At 41.8% G+C, this 15065-nt stretch overlaps 1 protein-coding gene across 1 annotated transcript in view; it reads left to right on the top strand.

The window, feature by feature from the left end:
• Positions 1 to 14214, top strand: part of LOC100493061 (Putative ortholog of cGMP phosphodiesterase (Phosphodiesterase type 9), 1 of 1) — a 49610-nt gene extending 35396 nt beyond the window's left edge. Inside the window, exons 18-19 of the mRNA XM_012966986.3 lie at positions 8521 to 8594; positions 13202 to 14214. Coding sequence (XP_012822440.1) covers positions 8521 to 8580 — 60 coding nt within the window. The 3' untranslated portion in view covers positions 8581 to 8594; positions 13202 to 14214. The remainder of the gene's footprint in view (positions 1 to 8520; positions 8595 to 13201) is intronic.
• The last annotated feature ends 851 nt before the right edge of the window (positions 14215 to 15065 follow it).

Genomic DNA, 15065 nt, shown 5'->3' with positions numbered 1-15065 from the left:
AGCTTCCCCCAGGGCCCCCCCAAGTATCCTTCAGCTTCCCCCAGGGCCCCCCCAAGTATCCTTCAGCATCCCCCAGGGCCTCCAAGCATCCTCCAGCTCCCCCACGGCACCCCCAGCATTCTTCAGCTTCCCCCAGGGCCCCCAAGCACCTTCCATTTCCCCCCTAACCTGCCCCCAGCGGCCTCCGGCTCCCGTGATGTCTTCCTCTCTGTGCCGCGGCTCCCAGCTGCGCCCTATGCCCTGTGCGTGTGACGTCAGTACGCACGGGAGCAACCTTATAAAAGCGATGCAGCAGAGAGCCGCGGCACATAGAGGAAGAGCCAGTTCGCCGTATAAGACACACCAACTTTTCCCCCCCAGTTTTGGGGAAGAAAAAGTGCGTCTTATACGGTGAAAAATCGGTACTTGTGACAAAGTAATGGCTGAAGTTCATGGGCACTGATAAATTTGATTCAAATATACTATATGAAATAAAAGCAAATTATATTTAATTTTCTGCACACAAAATACTGTCAGACAGTACAGTTACATTACTGACGGAACAAAACAAAGCAACCAACTTGCTTACAGACAGTTAGTATCTTACTAGATCTTTTCATTTGGTTTCTGCAGTATTAGACCTGTTAGTCCATACAAAGGAGTCTATATTTTATTAAGCAAATAGCAGTGATAGAGTTAACCATAGAGCATTAATGCACCTGCACAAATCTTTTCCGGGATACAACACCAAGACAAAAAGGCTATAAGTGTAATCTGCATAAATATATTCAAAATTCAATATATATGGGGGGGTGTGGTCGCAAACTGAAGAGGACGGACGCTGAAAGTACCGTCACAACCCACCTCAACAGCGGAACATAAGTCCCTAGCACTGACACAGCATGGTTAGTGGCGACAACATGGGGAAACACCGTGGCCCTGGCTCGCATAGTGGAGCAGCACCTCCTGCTTCTGACGCGCTCCTGGGCCCCCACCACACCAATGAAGCAACAGACCGGGAAAAACATCATCGCCTCTGCAGTTCAAAAGTTAGGCAAGTATGCCAGAGACCCCCCTTATAACTCAACCACTCAGGAAAACTATTGTGCTGGCTCATCCCCAGCCTCTCCATGCAACTCTTCAGTGCCCTCACCTGCCAGCATTGCTGATGCAGGCCCAATAGAGCAAGAAACAATTCAACTAACCCTTGCAGAACTTATGGCACTTATCAGCAATAATCATGCTGATACTATTGCTACAACTGAATATTTCAATCTGATTTTGCTCTGTTCAAACATGTCCAAAAAATAAGAGAACACACAACAGAGGCAGAGAGGCGTATCAGCACACTTGAGGACATTACTGCTCGTATACCAAATAATATCTCTGAAATGGTGCAGAAAATCTGTGGTCTTAAGGCAAAAGCCGGTGACCTAGAAAATAGACTTCGCAGGAACAACCAGACTAGTGGGACTGTCAGAATGGGCAGCAATTCTGAAATATTTCTGGAAACCTGGCCAAGGGATGAGTTTGGCAATGACACCTTCTCTTCAACATTAATAGTTGAGATAACCAATAGAATTCCTGCTCGCCCTCCCCCACCTGGAGCCCCACCTTTGCCATTCATTGCAAGACTACTAAAATACAGAGACTGGGACAAGATCTTGATTGAAGCTTGTAAAAACCAGGACATCTTTAATAAGAATACCAAAGTCTTCATATATCTGCACCTAATCAAGGTACGCAAGCAGCAACTGAAATTTGCAGAGACCAAAAAAAGTCTGCAGCAACACAATTTGCCCTACTCCATGATGTTACTGGCCAAACTGCAAGTCCAAGGAGACAGAACACGCTTCTTTACAAGCCTGGAGGATGTCCTCTCATGGCTGGAGACCAGGACCCAGAGATCCCCACCCCACTAACCAATGAGACACTTGGCCACCAAGGCCTTAGTGGGCTTTTTGACCAGCCCTGCCTATTGATCAACAAGCATAGGTCACTTAAATATCGCTACCAAGCAACCTTTCCTCTTGTGCCTTAGGGTCCCGCTAGTTCGGTGGACTACCAACTGGGAGCTATCTCTGCTCCTCCTTCTTTTTGTTATGGATCTAGACCCACCCATGTTTGGGGGTGGACAGGGTGGGATGTGTGGGATGTTCTTGTTTTTTGTATGTTTACTACAATATAGTTTATGTATGGTCTTAGCTAACGTTGTGCCCCCAACACATAAGACCCCTGCTGGTACAAACCCCTACTTTACAGTAGAGATATCCACCTGAAGTAGAGCTATCCACCTGATGGAACTGCCTGTCACTGGACGACAACAAGGCGTTTGACTTGGTGGAATGTCAGTATCTCTCGGAGGTAATGAGGAGGTTTGGGTTTGGCCAAGAATTCCATAAATTGGTCGAATTACTATATCTAAAGCCCGCAGCGTGCATTACAGTCAATGGGACCCTATCACTCCCCTAGGGATGCCCATTATTTCCATTGTTATTCGCAGTAGCCATGGAACCTCCGACAGGCCCCTGGTTGGGATTCAAGCATGGTACTTTGGAAGATAAACTTGCCCTTTACGCTGATGACATGTTACCTTTTTTGGAGGGCCCCCAGGCCTCACTACAAGAGGCTCTACTCACTATTGGGAGATTTGGTACCTATTCGGGGCTTACTATAAACAAATCTAAATCTGTAATTCTCCCCCCTATATCTGCCCATCCCTCTGTGACTCAGGGCCTCGAATGGGTAACTAAGTTTAAATACCTGGGCATTGTTATTTCCCAAGACCTCACATCGTACATCTGAGATTGACGAATTAAAAAACACAACCACTATCTGGTCTATATTGCTCTATGGGGTAGGGTTAATTTATGGATTACAGAGAGCCTATTCTGTAATTTTGCTTCCTTTTTTTTGTAGCCCTGACCTCTCTAGCAGCTCCACTTGACAAAGGTGAACTAGCCCTACCCGGCCTATTCCGTAATTTTGCTTCCTTTTTTTGTATCCCTGACCTCTCTAGCAGCCCCACTTGACAAAGGTGGACTGATATGGCTAATATGGCGTACGTTTTTTCGCACGCGGTGACTATTTATGCGTGATGCGTTGATTAGCGCGCGTTCCGTCAAAATAGTCTTCGCAACGAAAATAACACAAGCAGCATCGCGTCTAAATTAACGCAAGTATACTTTTAGTGATATGTGCGCTAAGACGCGAAAAATTAGATGCAATAAAATTTTTACCGCATTCTATAAATAGCGTTCAAAATATCGACCTTTAGTGAATCAACCCTATTGTTTTAAAAGAATCAGACATTTCGGTCCTCAATAGGACCTTTCTCAAGGATATATATATATATACGCATTATTTTTCTCAGGATAATAGTGTAAAAATTCATTCTATTTTCAGAAAGAATTTACCATGCCATAATGCCCTGTGCTTTTTAATATTTAGAAAACTGAACAGGATTGGTGCATTTAATGTGCAAACATAATTGTGATTTTTTATTTGCAGTGCGGATATCCTTTAAAGCTTTTTAAGTATGGCATAATTGCAAATTGTGAATATTTATGCACACACTCTGCATCCGAGTTAAGCCACATATTTTGATGGCGGAAAAAATATTCTCTAGTGAAAATTGGAGCTATATGGTGCGCAATAAACATGCACATGATAACCGCAATCTGATTTGTGAATTTTTGTGTGCAATATGTATTTTACTGCGATTCCCAAATAAGGAAAGACAGGCACAGCATTAAAAAATGTAAGCGTATCAGGGAAAACCCACACAAAACAACCATTTGCAAAAAAAAAATATGCGCTGCATGAACTTTAGAAATTACCCCCAATATCTTTAGAATCTTTGAGGCATCTAGTAAGATAGAATACCATTAGAAAAACTTCCCTTAACAGTATTTGAGTGTTTTCTCTTTTGGTTGTTGGCTGATTATTTTACTTAATCAGCCAACAAAATATTTTTTATTCCTGAAGTGGGATTTCCAAAAGGACTGAAGTCCATAAAAACATATTTTGCATATTATTATCACTAAATAATATATGGGCATATAGTGTTGTAGGCACCCACAGGGTTAATAGCCCCTATGAATTGAAATCCCTACACTTCCTTATTTCTATGTTAGTCGGCTGATACCCATGTATCTATTTGAGTTTATTAGCATATCTCTGTTATTGGCCCATAGGCTTATGATCACTTCCTGCCATGTATTAATATCGTGTTTAATTAGGGGTGGATTTTTCTTTTTGGCCTTCAGTTGCTAAAGCAGTTGGATGTGCTCCGGCATCAACAAGGTCCAGTAGGTGTTCTGCCCAAGAGGGACAACCCTTCTAGTGAAGTTTAGGAGCAGGGACCCTATGAATGAGGCTTTAGTCAGTGACAGGTTAATTAAAAGTGAGGAAAGTAAGACAGATATATTTACCATAGCTAGCAAAAGCAGCCTGTGTTTTAACAAGGAATTGATAGTGGGGAGTAGCCCTCTTCTAGGCTCAGCTTGCCTAAGTGAAGGGGCTGCAGTACTGATGAGGGAATTAGGCATAGTCTTCTCCCTGATCCATGTCTGCTGTATGGGATCCAGACCACATGAGGCATTGAAACCCTAGAATGTGAACCTTAAACTTCACTAAGCTGTCTCTACATTGTGTCACATTGTGCTGCCTCTGTTCTGCCTTTACTGCACTGACTTTGACATTTATTTGTGCTATATAGCTATGGCTATATATATAGCCATATATCTGTGAGTAAATTTACCCTGCTGCACTTGCCTTGGACAATAATTCTCTTTGAGTTTGCTGCAAGAACCTTCTGGCATCCTTTACCTAATATTTTTAGTACACAGCATAAGTGAGTTGTATTCACACTACATGCAATAGATGCTCTGCCTCAAACCTGGCTAAAACAGGCCCTTTCTAGCCAAGATAGGGTTTCAGTATAAACTTCATGGAAACATAAAGAGAGGATTCAAATTGTTGTAAGTGGACACATTGATGTGTAGTAAGACTAATGTAATTTTATAGTCTATTGGATGTACAAAGAGCCTGTACAATGCCTTCAGCCACTAACCTCATCCACAGTGCATAGGAATAGGGTCAGAGGGAAGATAGTAAAGTGCTTCATCTAGAAGGTGGTTTTTAAGGAGCTTAGAGAAAAGTGTTAAGGTGCCCACACACGCACCAATATTATCATATTAAACAAGGTTTTGTATGATATTCGGTGTGTGTATGGTGGGTTGACGAGGCGACCAATATCAGAAAAAGCCTTAGATACTGGTCATCTTGTCGATCGGCAGGATAGAAGATTTTGGTGAATATGGGCTGTCCGTTAATGCTGGATTGTCAGATAGGAGTAGAATTCCTATTGTTTCTAACTGCATATCTAACAATTCAGCTCTTAACGTAGAGTGGACAAACACATTTTCCTGCAACCAATGGCCGCAGGAAAGATAGTTATTGAAACATATATGGCCACATATTTGGTGCGAGAGCTTTCCTAATGCAAGATCAAAGAGCATTCCAGAGGGGAAGGCAATACATGAAAAGGGTTTTATGCATGAATCAGCTGTTTTGGTAAACTGTATGGTCAGTAGATTGTCCCGGGAGGGAGTGTAATGGGTGGTAAGAGCTGATATATATATATAAAGAGGAGCAGAAGAATAAAGGGTTCTGAAATAAAGTAAGACAAGAAATGATGGCAATATAATTTTAAATGAATATTTAGATTTTCTTTTAAAATGTAAATAAGAATCATTGTTTGCGGATGATATCCTGGTATACCTAGCCAACCCCGCCCAATCGCTCCCAGCACTTCTCCTAGAGATCCAGAAATTCGGCAAATTCTCAGGTCTCAAAATAAACTGGGACAAATCCCAAGTATATACCCTAGACCAAACACCGGCAATTCCGCTCCCAACTGGTATGGAATTACAATGGGTCCAGTCCTTCAAATATCTGGGCATCCATGTACACTCCGATCCCACACAATTTATCAAGCTCAATCTTGACCCACTGATGGACCACATGGCCCAGACGCTGAAAGCATGGGTAAAATTACCACTCACACTCTGGGGGCGTATCAATCTACTGAAAATGGTCTTTCTCCCCAAACTCCTATATATATTCCATGCCACACCATACCCCCTCCCACGCTCACTATTCCGCAAACTCAACACCCTAATAATACCATATGTATGGGCAAACAAAACACCGCGTATCTCCTGGCAACGCCTAGCAGCACCACTGCAACAAGGAGGCCTGGCTCTCCCACACTTTTTCTTTTACTACCTGGCTTCCCAGATATCATATTTACACTGGCAGTTCTGCCCCAACCCGTACAACCCCAACATGGCCCTGCATGCCTCCCTCCTTAACTCCATGGAGGGTCTGGGCAACTTCCCCTACAGACATATTACTGACGGAGGTGCTCTACCCGACTCACTCAAAACCCCTCACAAAGCTTGGGCAGTGGCACTCAAACTCCTAGGCCACCCACTCCCACATCTATCTCCCCACATGGCCCTATGGGGTAACTCCCTACTCCCCCACCTCAAGAACCTACCTGACTTCACAATCTGGCCCAAACTAGGGATCAAAAAATTAGGCGACTTAGTCCAAGGTGCACAATTCCCTTCACACCAAGAACTGCGAAGAAAAGCACCCCAAGTGCACCTACATCTATTTAGATACTTACAGCTCAGGCACGCCTTTCAGGCACAGTTCCAAACCCTAACCCCAACCCTGGTCTCACTGGACCTAGAAGCAACACTATACCAACCCCAAACCAAAAAGCTCCTATCTAGAATATATACCCACCTTCTGGCAACTAATGTCAAACCCTTCGAACGTGCATACAACCTGTGGACCACCGCTATTCCCAGCTTAACACTAGAGCACTGGGAGGAAACAACAGAAACCTGTTATGAATTCCTTATCTCCATACGGGACAGGTTGATCCAATACAAGGTCCTGCACCAACTATATATTACACCCACAAAACTCCACCGGTTCGGCAAAGCGCCTGACGATTGCTGCCCCAGGTGCAAATCCCCCCGAGCGGACTTTATTCACCTAATCTGGAGCTGCCCCCCCATAGCGCAGTTCTGGACTGCTGTGATGGACACTATCTCAACAGTGCTAGCGCTACCCAATGTCATCAATCCCACAACCTGTCTCCTAGGCACGGTGGAGGATATGCTCCCCACCAATGCAGCCAGAATAAGATTTAGATCCCTTACATTCTACGCCAAAAAAGCTATTATAATGAGATGGATGGGCAACAGTGTACCCACGCTTGAACTCTGGCAACAACTCGTCAACGCCACCCTACCCCTTATAAAACTTACCTATGAGACCAGGGGGGCACACGGAAAATTTGGAAAAATCTGGGCCACGTGGTGTGAATCAAATGGGCCCCTCACCCCTTAAAAGAACCGCGTCCGTATTAACACCTTGCAACAAAACTGTACTCATGATAACAAAGCTGTATAACCAACTTGTATTGTGTAAAGTAACCAACCACTCATATCCATATATGTAACCTGTTTGTTTATGTTAACATTTTATTTCACTATCAATAAAAAGAAAAATAAACCTTTAAAAAAAAAAAAAAAAAAATGTAAATAAGAACAAAAGTAAAAACATATCTGGCGGGTAGTAGCTGTGATTCTGACCCTGGTAGCCCCACAACATGTCCTATATTTTGGTCACATTATTAATTAAAACAAACTTCATATGCTGGTCTCAACTTATCACACATAAATATAAAGAATTGACAAATCATACTATGTTTATTTGCATTTTAGAAGTTAAAAGTCCTAAGGACCTTATTCCCCCATATGTAAAAAAAATGCGCTAAGTTTGCTCAGTAGCAGTAACCCATAGCAACCAAAAAGATGTTTGCTTTTAAACAGGATAAGAATTTTGTATTTAATGCGAAACTTGACCGGAAGCCAGGAGACAGATTTTAATAGTGAGATGGAGGAGAGAGATTTAGATGAGGGTGATATGCGGGCAGCAGCAGCAGCAGCAGTGAGGATTGAATTTAGTGGGTGGAGATGTAATTCAGGGAGACCAGCCAGTAATATATTACAGTAGTCAAACCTGAACAGTATGAGAGCCTGGACCAGTGTTTTAGTATTGGAGGGGCAGAGGAAGGGACATATTTTTGCAATGTTTCTTAATAAGAAGCCACATGTTCTGGTGAGGCTGTGGGCTGAGAATGTGAGAGATGGGTCTAAGGTGACACCCAGAGTGCACATCCATCCACAAGAGTACACAAATGTAAGCCTTTGTATGTGCACCTAGTTATAAATACCAAGCACATTAATAAAGTTAGTTAGTAACTGGAGATTTCAGAGCCTGGAATAAAATAGACTGAAAGTACATATAACATGCCTACATTGCTATTTCTAAAACAGGTTTTATAGAACAGAAGTTATACTGTATTTACAAGGACAATTACTCACTGATATGTAACCAAAACAACATTTTTTACCTTTTTCTTATATGCAGATAAATAATGATTTTGCTCTGCAGGTACAACAAAAAAAGTCTGCAACACTGTCTATTGGAGGCAAACTGCAAGTGAGTGCCTAAGCAGTTAAAGGCCTGTAAGTATGATTTACTTTTCCATGTGTAATAAAGTTTGCATAAACCATACCAGCAGAGCACAGAACTCATGGTGTGATCAGTAGGAGTGAGTTGATGATTAATATGGTTTCCTCTAACCTTTTTAATGCTTCTGCATCCATTGGCTCTCAACCTGTTTTCTTAAATACGTAATTGATGTTGCATTCAAAGTCTCCATTCTTTTGCCAGTTCTGTGCCTTAAAACAGCAGGGGTATAGTACTTGGACTCAGTATTTGGGGGAATACTTTGGGAGTTAGTAGAGTCATTAAATGAGGATTAGTCTGTTCAATGCTCAAGAACAGTAAAGAGGTTATAATAACAGTTATTGGCAGCAATGTCTGCATGTTGTGCTCCCTTTGCTTATGTTGCAGTCTGACTGCTGAAAAAAGATAGAACCGAACCGAGTTATTCATGTCTCCTGCAAAAAAACAGACACCAGATAGCAGTTAATTTTACATGTATAAATCACTAATTGGAATAATTTAAAATACATTTTATCCATTATACTGTGTGTTTGGTAATATGAACCACAAAAAAAGCAAAAAAAAAACGTTGCACTTCCGCAACAAACTTTTTAAGGGTTTTTCCCTTGTTTGCAGCCCTGAGTGCCATTTGCTTTTTTTGTGGTTGGACTGGTCTTGGAGGGTGCCGATCCCTCCAGCAGTGTGCACCGGGCATATAACTTTGGAGTGCTAGGGTGTGCGGATAAAGTCTCTGTGGTACAAGAATTGTTTGGTAATATGAGCCATGATGAAGCAGCTGTAAACAGAGAAAAAACCTAAAAAGCAACAAAACAATAAAAAGTTTGATAAGTTTTTGTTACCATCCTTATAAAAGCTGCTCTAATCGTGTAGAAAATTAATATTGTGCTCGTTTCACTCTGGGCTAAAAATTATCATTATTTTTAAAAATGGCTATTTTGTTGCTGTTCCCTATAGATCCTCTCTGGTCCCTGTCTGTGTTTTAAAGAGGGTTGGGCGCGCCCTAACAGTTCCTGTCAGAGGCACAGTGGGAGAGGGATAGCCAATCACAGCCCTGCAGTCACACAAGCAAAGACAGGCTTCAGTTCCCTATTGGGTCAGCCTAGCTGCTGATCAGTTCCTATCCTACATTGCAGTGTGCTGAGTGGCTTGGGCTCCACCGCACAGCCTGGGAAAGGAGGCAACAGGAAGTGGAACAGATTGATGGGACTGGTGGGAGTTTTGCAGACATTTTCAACAAATCAGTCTTAAACACAACTTTTCTCAAAACATCCCTATATTTACAGGAGTATAACTCACAGGGAACTTCTTGTTATTCAGATGATATATCTCCTTTAAACAGACTTTATTTTTTTGGCATACAGTTGTCTGAACTTCCATCCCAAACTCACTTAGGCTGCAGTGGAAGCTGGGCTACAGCCCACTCTTACAGGAGGATTAAGAGGATGTCAACCTGATTTCCACTTTGCCTAAATGAGTTCAGTCAGAAGGAAGTTCAGCCAGCTGCTCTGCCAAGGAACTGTGGCGCAGATTTAGAGTTCAAACTTTATTACATTAATTACACTTTTCACAAAAGTTTGAATTGGAATTTATCTTTTTAAAACAAGCCTGTTAATCAGCATTGGCCATTCATGAAAAATTCTTTATTATTGAACTATATCACTTGATCAGTTTAGTAAGTACCAGAAGAATGAATGCAATACTTGTGGCTAGTGCTGGGCAGTATGACCAAAAATTTATATCACGGTATTTTTCAAAATTATATCGGTATCACGGTATTTGACGGTATTTTTTTTTCCCCATGCATGATTAGGTGACCACCCCAAACACCCGCCACCCGCACCCCCCCCCGCCACCCCAAACACCCCCCCATCCGCACGCAGCCCCCCCACCCCCCCACCCCAAACACCCCCCCATCCGCACGCACCCCCCCACCCCAAACACCCCCCCATCCGCACCCCCCCCCCACCCCAAACACCCCCCATCCGCACACACCCCCCCCACCCCCCCATCCCCTTCACATAAATATAACCCCCCACCCCACCCCACCCCCCCCCAAACACAACCCCATCCCCTTCACATAAGTATAACCCACCCACCCCCACCCCAAACACCCCCCCATCCCCTTCACATAAATATAACCCCCCATCCCCTTCACATAAAATATAATTACTGGCCAGGCACCCCCCCGACAGCTCACATTGGTATCCGACTCTGAATGCGTCCTAGCGATGGCGCTTTTGTAGAGTGTGCGCGCTGACGTCACGTGCGCGCTGACGTCACGTGCGCACCCGGAAGTATTCAGCACACCGGTATGTAGAAAATTCATATCGGTTTCAAAAAAAAAACCGGTGATCGGTTTTTACCGGTATACCGCCCAGCACTACTTGTGGCATTGACCAAATCCATACAAATTATTTTACTATGATATCAGTACAAATCATTTACAGGTATGGGATCCATTATTTGGAAATCCATAATCCAGAAAGCTCCAAATTATAGGAAGGACTCCATTTTAATCAAATAATTTACATTTTTACTTGTACTTGATCCCAACAAAGATATAATTAATCCTTTTTGAAGGCTAAACAAACCTATTCGGTTTACTTAACGTTTAAATAATTTTTTTAGCAGACTTAAGGAGATCCAAATTACAGAAAAACCCCTGTGTCCCGAGCATTCTGGATAACAGGTCCCATACCTGTACTAGGAATTGGTAGTAACAAAGAATATAGTCTGTGAATCAGAAAAGCTATTTTTTGAAGATACACCAGCAGCATTTACAGAATGAGATATACAGTAGTGAATAATGTACCCTCTAGTGTAAACTATTAGGGGCACATTTACTTACCCACGAACGGGCTGAATGCGTCCGATTGCGTTTTTTTCGTAATGATCAGTATTTTGCGATTTTCCGGAAAATTGTCGCGACTTTTTCGTTGCCATTCCGAATGTTGCGCAAAATCTGGTGATTTTTTCGTAGCGTTAAAACTTGCGTAGCCTTCGCGCCGAGTACGAAAGATTCGGATTCATTCAAGCTTCAGTATGGTGACTTTTCTTGGGCCAGGTTGGAGCTGCAGGGTGCCATTGAGTCCTATGGGAGGCTTCCAAAATCATGCTAAGTCTAAAAGTTTACGAGCGCTCAATACGAAAAAGTCACGACAAGATACGAGCGCATCGTAATGGCTACGAAAAACTCGCAGTTTTTCGCGCAAATCGTATTGGTAACGAAAAAGGCGTCGAAAAAATCGCAAAAAATACGAAAAAGTCGCAAAATCTTCGTTTTCCAAACTGAATTTTTCCAATTCGATTCGGATTCGTGGGTTAGTAAATGTGCCCCTTGGTATATTATAAATCACTGTGGGGTTCAATGACCATTTTCCTTTTGCACAGGTCATGAAACCCCAAGGTGACTTCCAATAATGATCTTATTGTCAAGGATAATATGTTATATAAACATCTGAATTTATTTTTAACAATAGTAGTTTTTATTTGAAGGAGAAGGAAAGGCTCTCTTCTTCCTTCTTCTGCCTTTGCACGCTTAAACATGAACAGTAGAGTGAAAAGCTGACTTTTTCACTCTACTGCACATGCACTGGATCCGGGATTCCGAAGACAGAAGAAGGAAGAGGAAACGCTCGCTTGCAGCTACCCTGGGCGGGTCCAGTTTTCTCCTAACTGGAGCACCAGCCAGGGTAAAAGGTAAGCAATTAAAGTCACTGAGGGTGCCTAGCAGATGTCAGTGTGGAAGATGGTACCCCTTGCTTTTGTTGGTATATCTATGAGACCCAGGTTAAATAGAGCTAGTTGCAGGGTAAGATTAAAAGTTAAGGTGGCCATAGATGTAGCGATTCCAATCTTTCGTGCGACCACATTGGTCGCATGAAAGATCATTCCCACCCTCCACTGACGTTCAGGGCTGAATCATCAGATATGGAGCTAGAAACATTTTAACCTGGCCAATCGATAAGTCGACTGATGTCCGCAGCCTTCTGGGATATCGGTCACCTCTTGGAGCAGCCATACACACACTGAATATTGTACAAAATGAGGTTTCGTATGATATTGTTGGTGCTTGTATGGCGGACCTGTAAAGAGTGTAGGGTGGTTTGAAATGGTTGTTGAGGCAGCTTAAAGCAGATCATATGAAAGTCTTTTAGCCATAAGAAGTGCGACAATTTGTATCCGGCAATGAAGTGTTGCTCTAGGCCATGCCAGCAATTGCTGAGTTTATCAGAAGTTGACTATTTGGAAGTGTCTGCTGGTATTCTTGGCTTGGATTTACGCCAAGGACATTTGTATTTCATATGCTATGAATTTGAAGGGTTAAAATAAAAGAATTACACATGTTTTTTTTTAAGTATGCACTATGAAAAAGGGTCCCTTGTGAACCGAAACAGGTTGTGTTAAATAAACCAGTTATTTGCAGCAAATATCTGCAATGGACTCTGCTCTTTTTACTTAATGCCAGTTTTACAAGTGCGTGTTCTCACCGTGGAACATTGTGGAACTTCAGGAGTTCCATGGATAATTCTGTGATTTCTATAAAGTTTGTATGTGTCAAGTTGATCTAATTATTTGTCTTCTGTTTGCTTCCTACCTACAGATCTGATATTCATGCTGCAAAGGTTATACCTAATACCAGAGCAAGAGTGACTATCTGACCTCCCTACATGGATGTTATCAGGGTTTTGGTTGTGTCCATTAGCTTTATAGTTACAGCAACATCACTATAAATGTTAGAATTCTAGACTTTGTATTTACAGTATTCTGAAGAATTGTTCTGTGAGTCTTATGTTTATACTGGCGTAGAATCAGAATAGTACCTAAATTATAGTTTACTATTAGAAAAGCCTACATTTTATTAAATTGTAAATTAGCTGTGTACATGTAGAGGAGCTTTACTTTTCTATAAAACAGAACTAATTACCTCCTTAGGTGTATTTCATTTTGTAGCTCACAGTCATCCCCATATTTTTAGTCTATCTTTGTCTTTTTATCAAACCTCCTTCATCTGTAAAGCTCTGAGTGTGCTGTAGAATGAATGGTATTTTGCTAATGCTAATGACAAACAGTGGATAGGCATCTGAAATGCCAACCTTGCCTTTAATGAGAAATATCTGATAGTACCATTACATGTACAATCGAAACAACAGCTTTCAAGTTAAAAAGCGCCTGTACCGGCACTGTCAGGCCTTTACAACTGAGTTGAATGGGAGACAACAGGTGCAGATCCAGGAACTTTTCTGAGAAAACTCCCCTTGTGCGATCAAAAATACAATTTTTTTTACCAGGGGCTTATTCCCAAATTGTAACTTTTATATCATGAATAGTATGAGTAGCAGGTGTTATATCACTAAACTCCATACTAATCTATAGAATATAGAAACTTTCTGGGGGCTCTTTTGTTCAGGTACTGGAACCATTTTGTCACTGATTCCGCTTTTTTGTGGAATCTGTCCCATTCAGAAATGCTCTTGATGCTTGCACACAAAATATTCATGCTTGTAGAGTTTACAGGTCTATAGCAAGCATCCATATTGATTCCTTATTAGCAATCCATGTGTATTTTACTTGGGGACACAAATGCATGTTATAGGGCAGCAATGATAAGTACAGTTATGGGATTTGTTATCTGAATATGTGTTATTCAGAAAGCTCTTAATAGCATCTCTGTTTAAATCAAATAATTAAAAAATTTTTTATCTACAATAATAAAACCATACCTTGTATTTGATCTCAATATAATTCATCCTTAATGGAAGCAAAACAATCCTATTGGGTTTGATTAAAGCTTAAAGGAGAACTAAAGCATAACTAAAGATTATGTTTTGGGCTTCTGTACCAGCCCAAGGCAACCACAGCCCTTTAGCAGGGATGATCTGTGCCCCCAAATATGCTCCCAGTAGCTCCCCAAATTTTTTTTAATGTCTCCACAAAGGCATATTTAGGGCTTATAATCACAAGCATTTTTTTCCTGCACCATGTGGTGTTCCACTTTGCGTTCGGTGCTTATATGTTAGTACAGCACCATTAAGAAGAATGAAATGTCTTCCCGTTCTCTCCTGCAGTGGAACACAGAACGCCGCTGCAGTGGAATGCAGGTAAAAAAACACTAGAGTACGAGCCCTTATAAAGGTATATGCATCTGACACGATACTGTATGTACCTGCTTGCAAGTTATTAAAAATAGCTTCTAACATAGATGTACTTGTAGAAATTAGTGCATCAATCTCTAGCAATTAGAGCACCAATCTTTAGATGCTGTTTAAGAATTCTAGAGGCATAAAGTAGGCCATTTATGCCAAACTGGACCAGTCAATCCTAAACAGGGAGGGGCCCTGTGACAGTGCTTATCAGCAAAATACAATACAGCTTTGGCATCATTATCCCAGCGGTTTCACAACAATTCAAACTTCCAGTCATGTAAATTAAAATGTACCACTTGTCTCAATGAGAATCATGGTAAA

This window comes from Xenopus tropicalis, chromosome 7 (genome assembly GCF_000004195.4).
Source record: "Xenopus tropicalis strain Nigerian chromosome 7, UCB_Xtro_10.0, whole genome shotgun sequence".
NCBI classification, from domain to species: Eukaryota; Metazoa; Chordata; class Amphibia; order Anura; family Pipidae; genus Xenopus; species Xenopus tropicalis.
The sequence above is the reverse complement of the archived record's forward strand: the minus strand, read 5'-3'. Positions and strand labels throughout refer to the sequence as shown.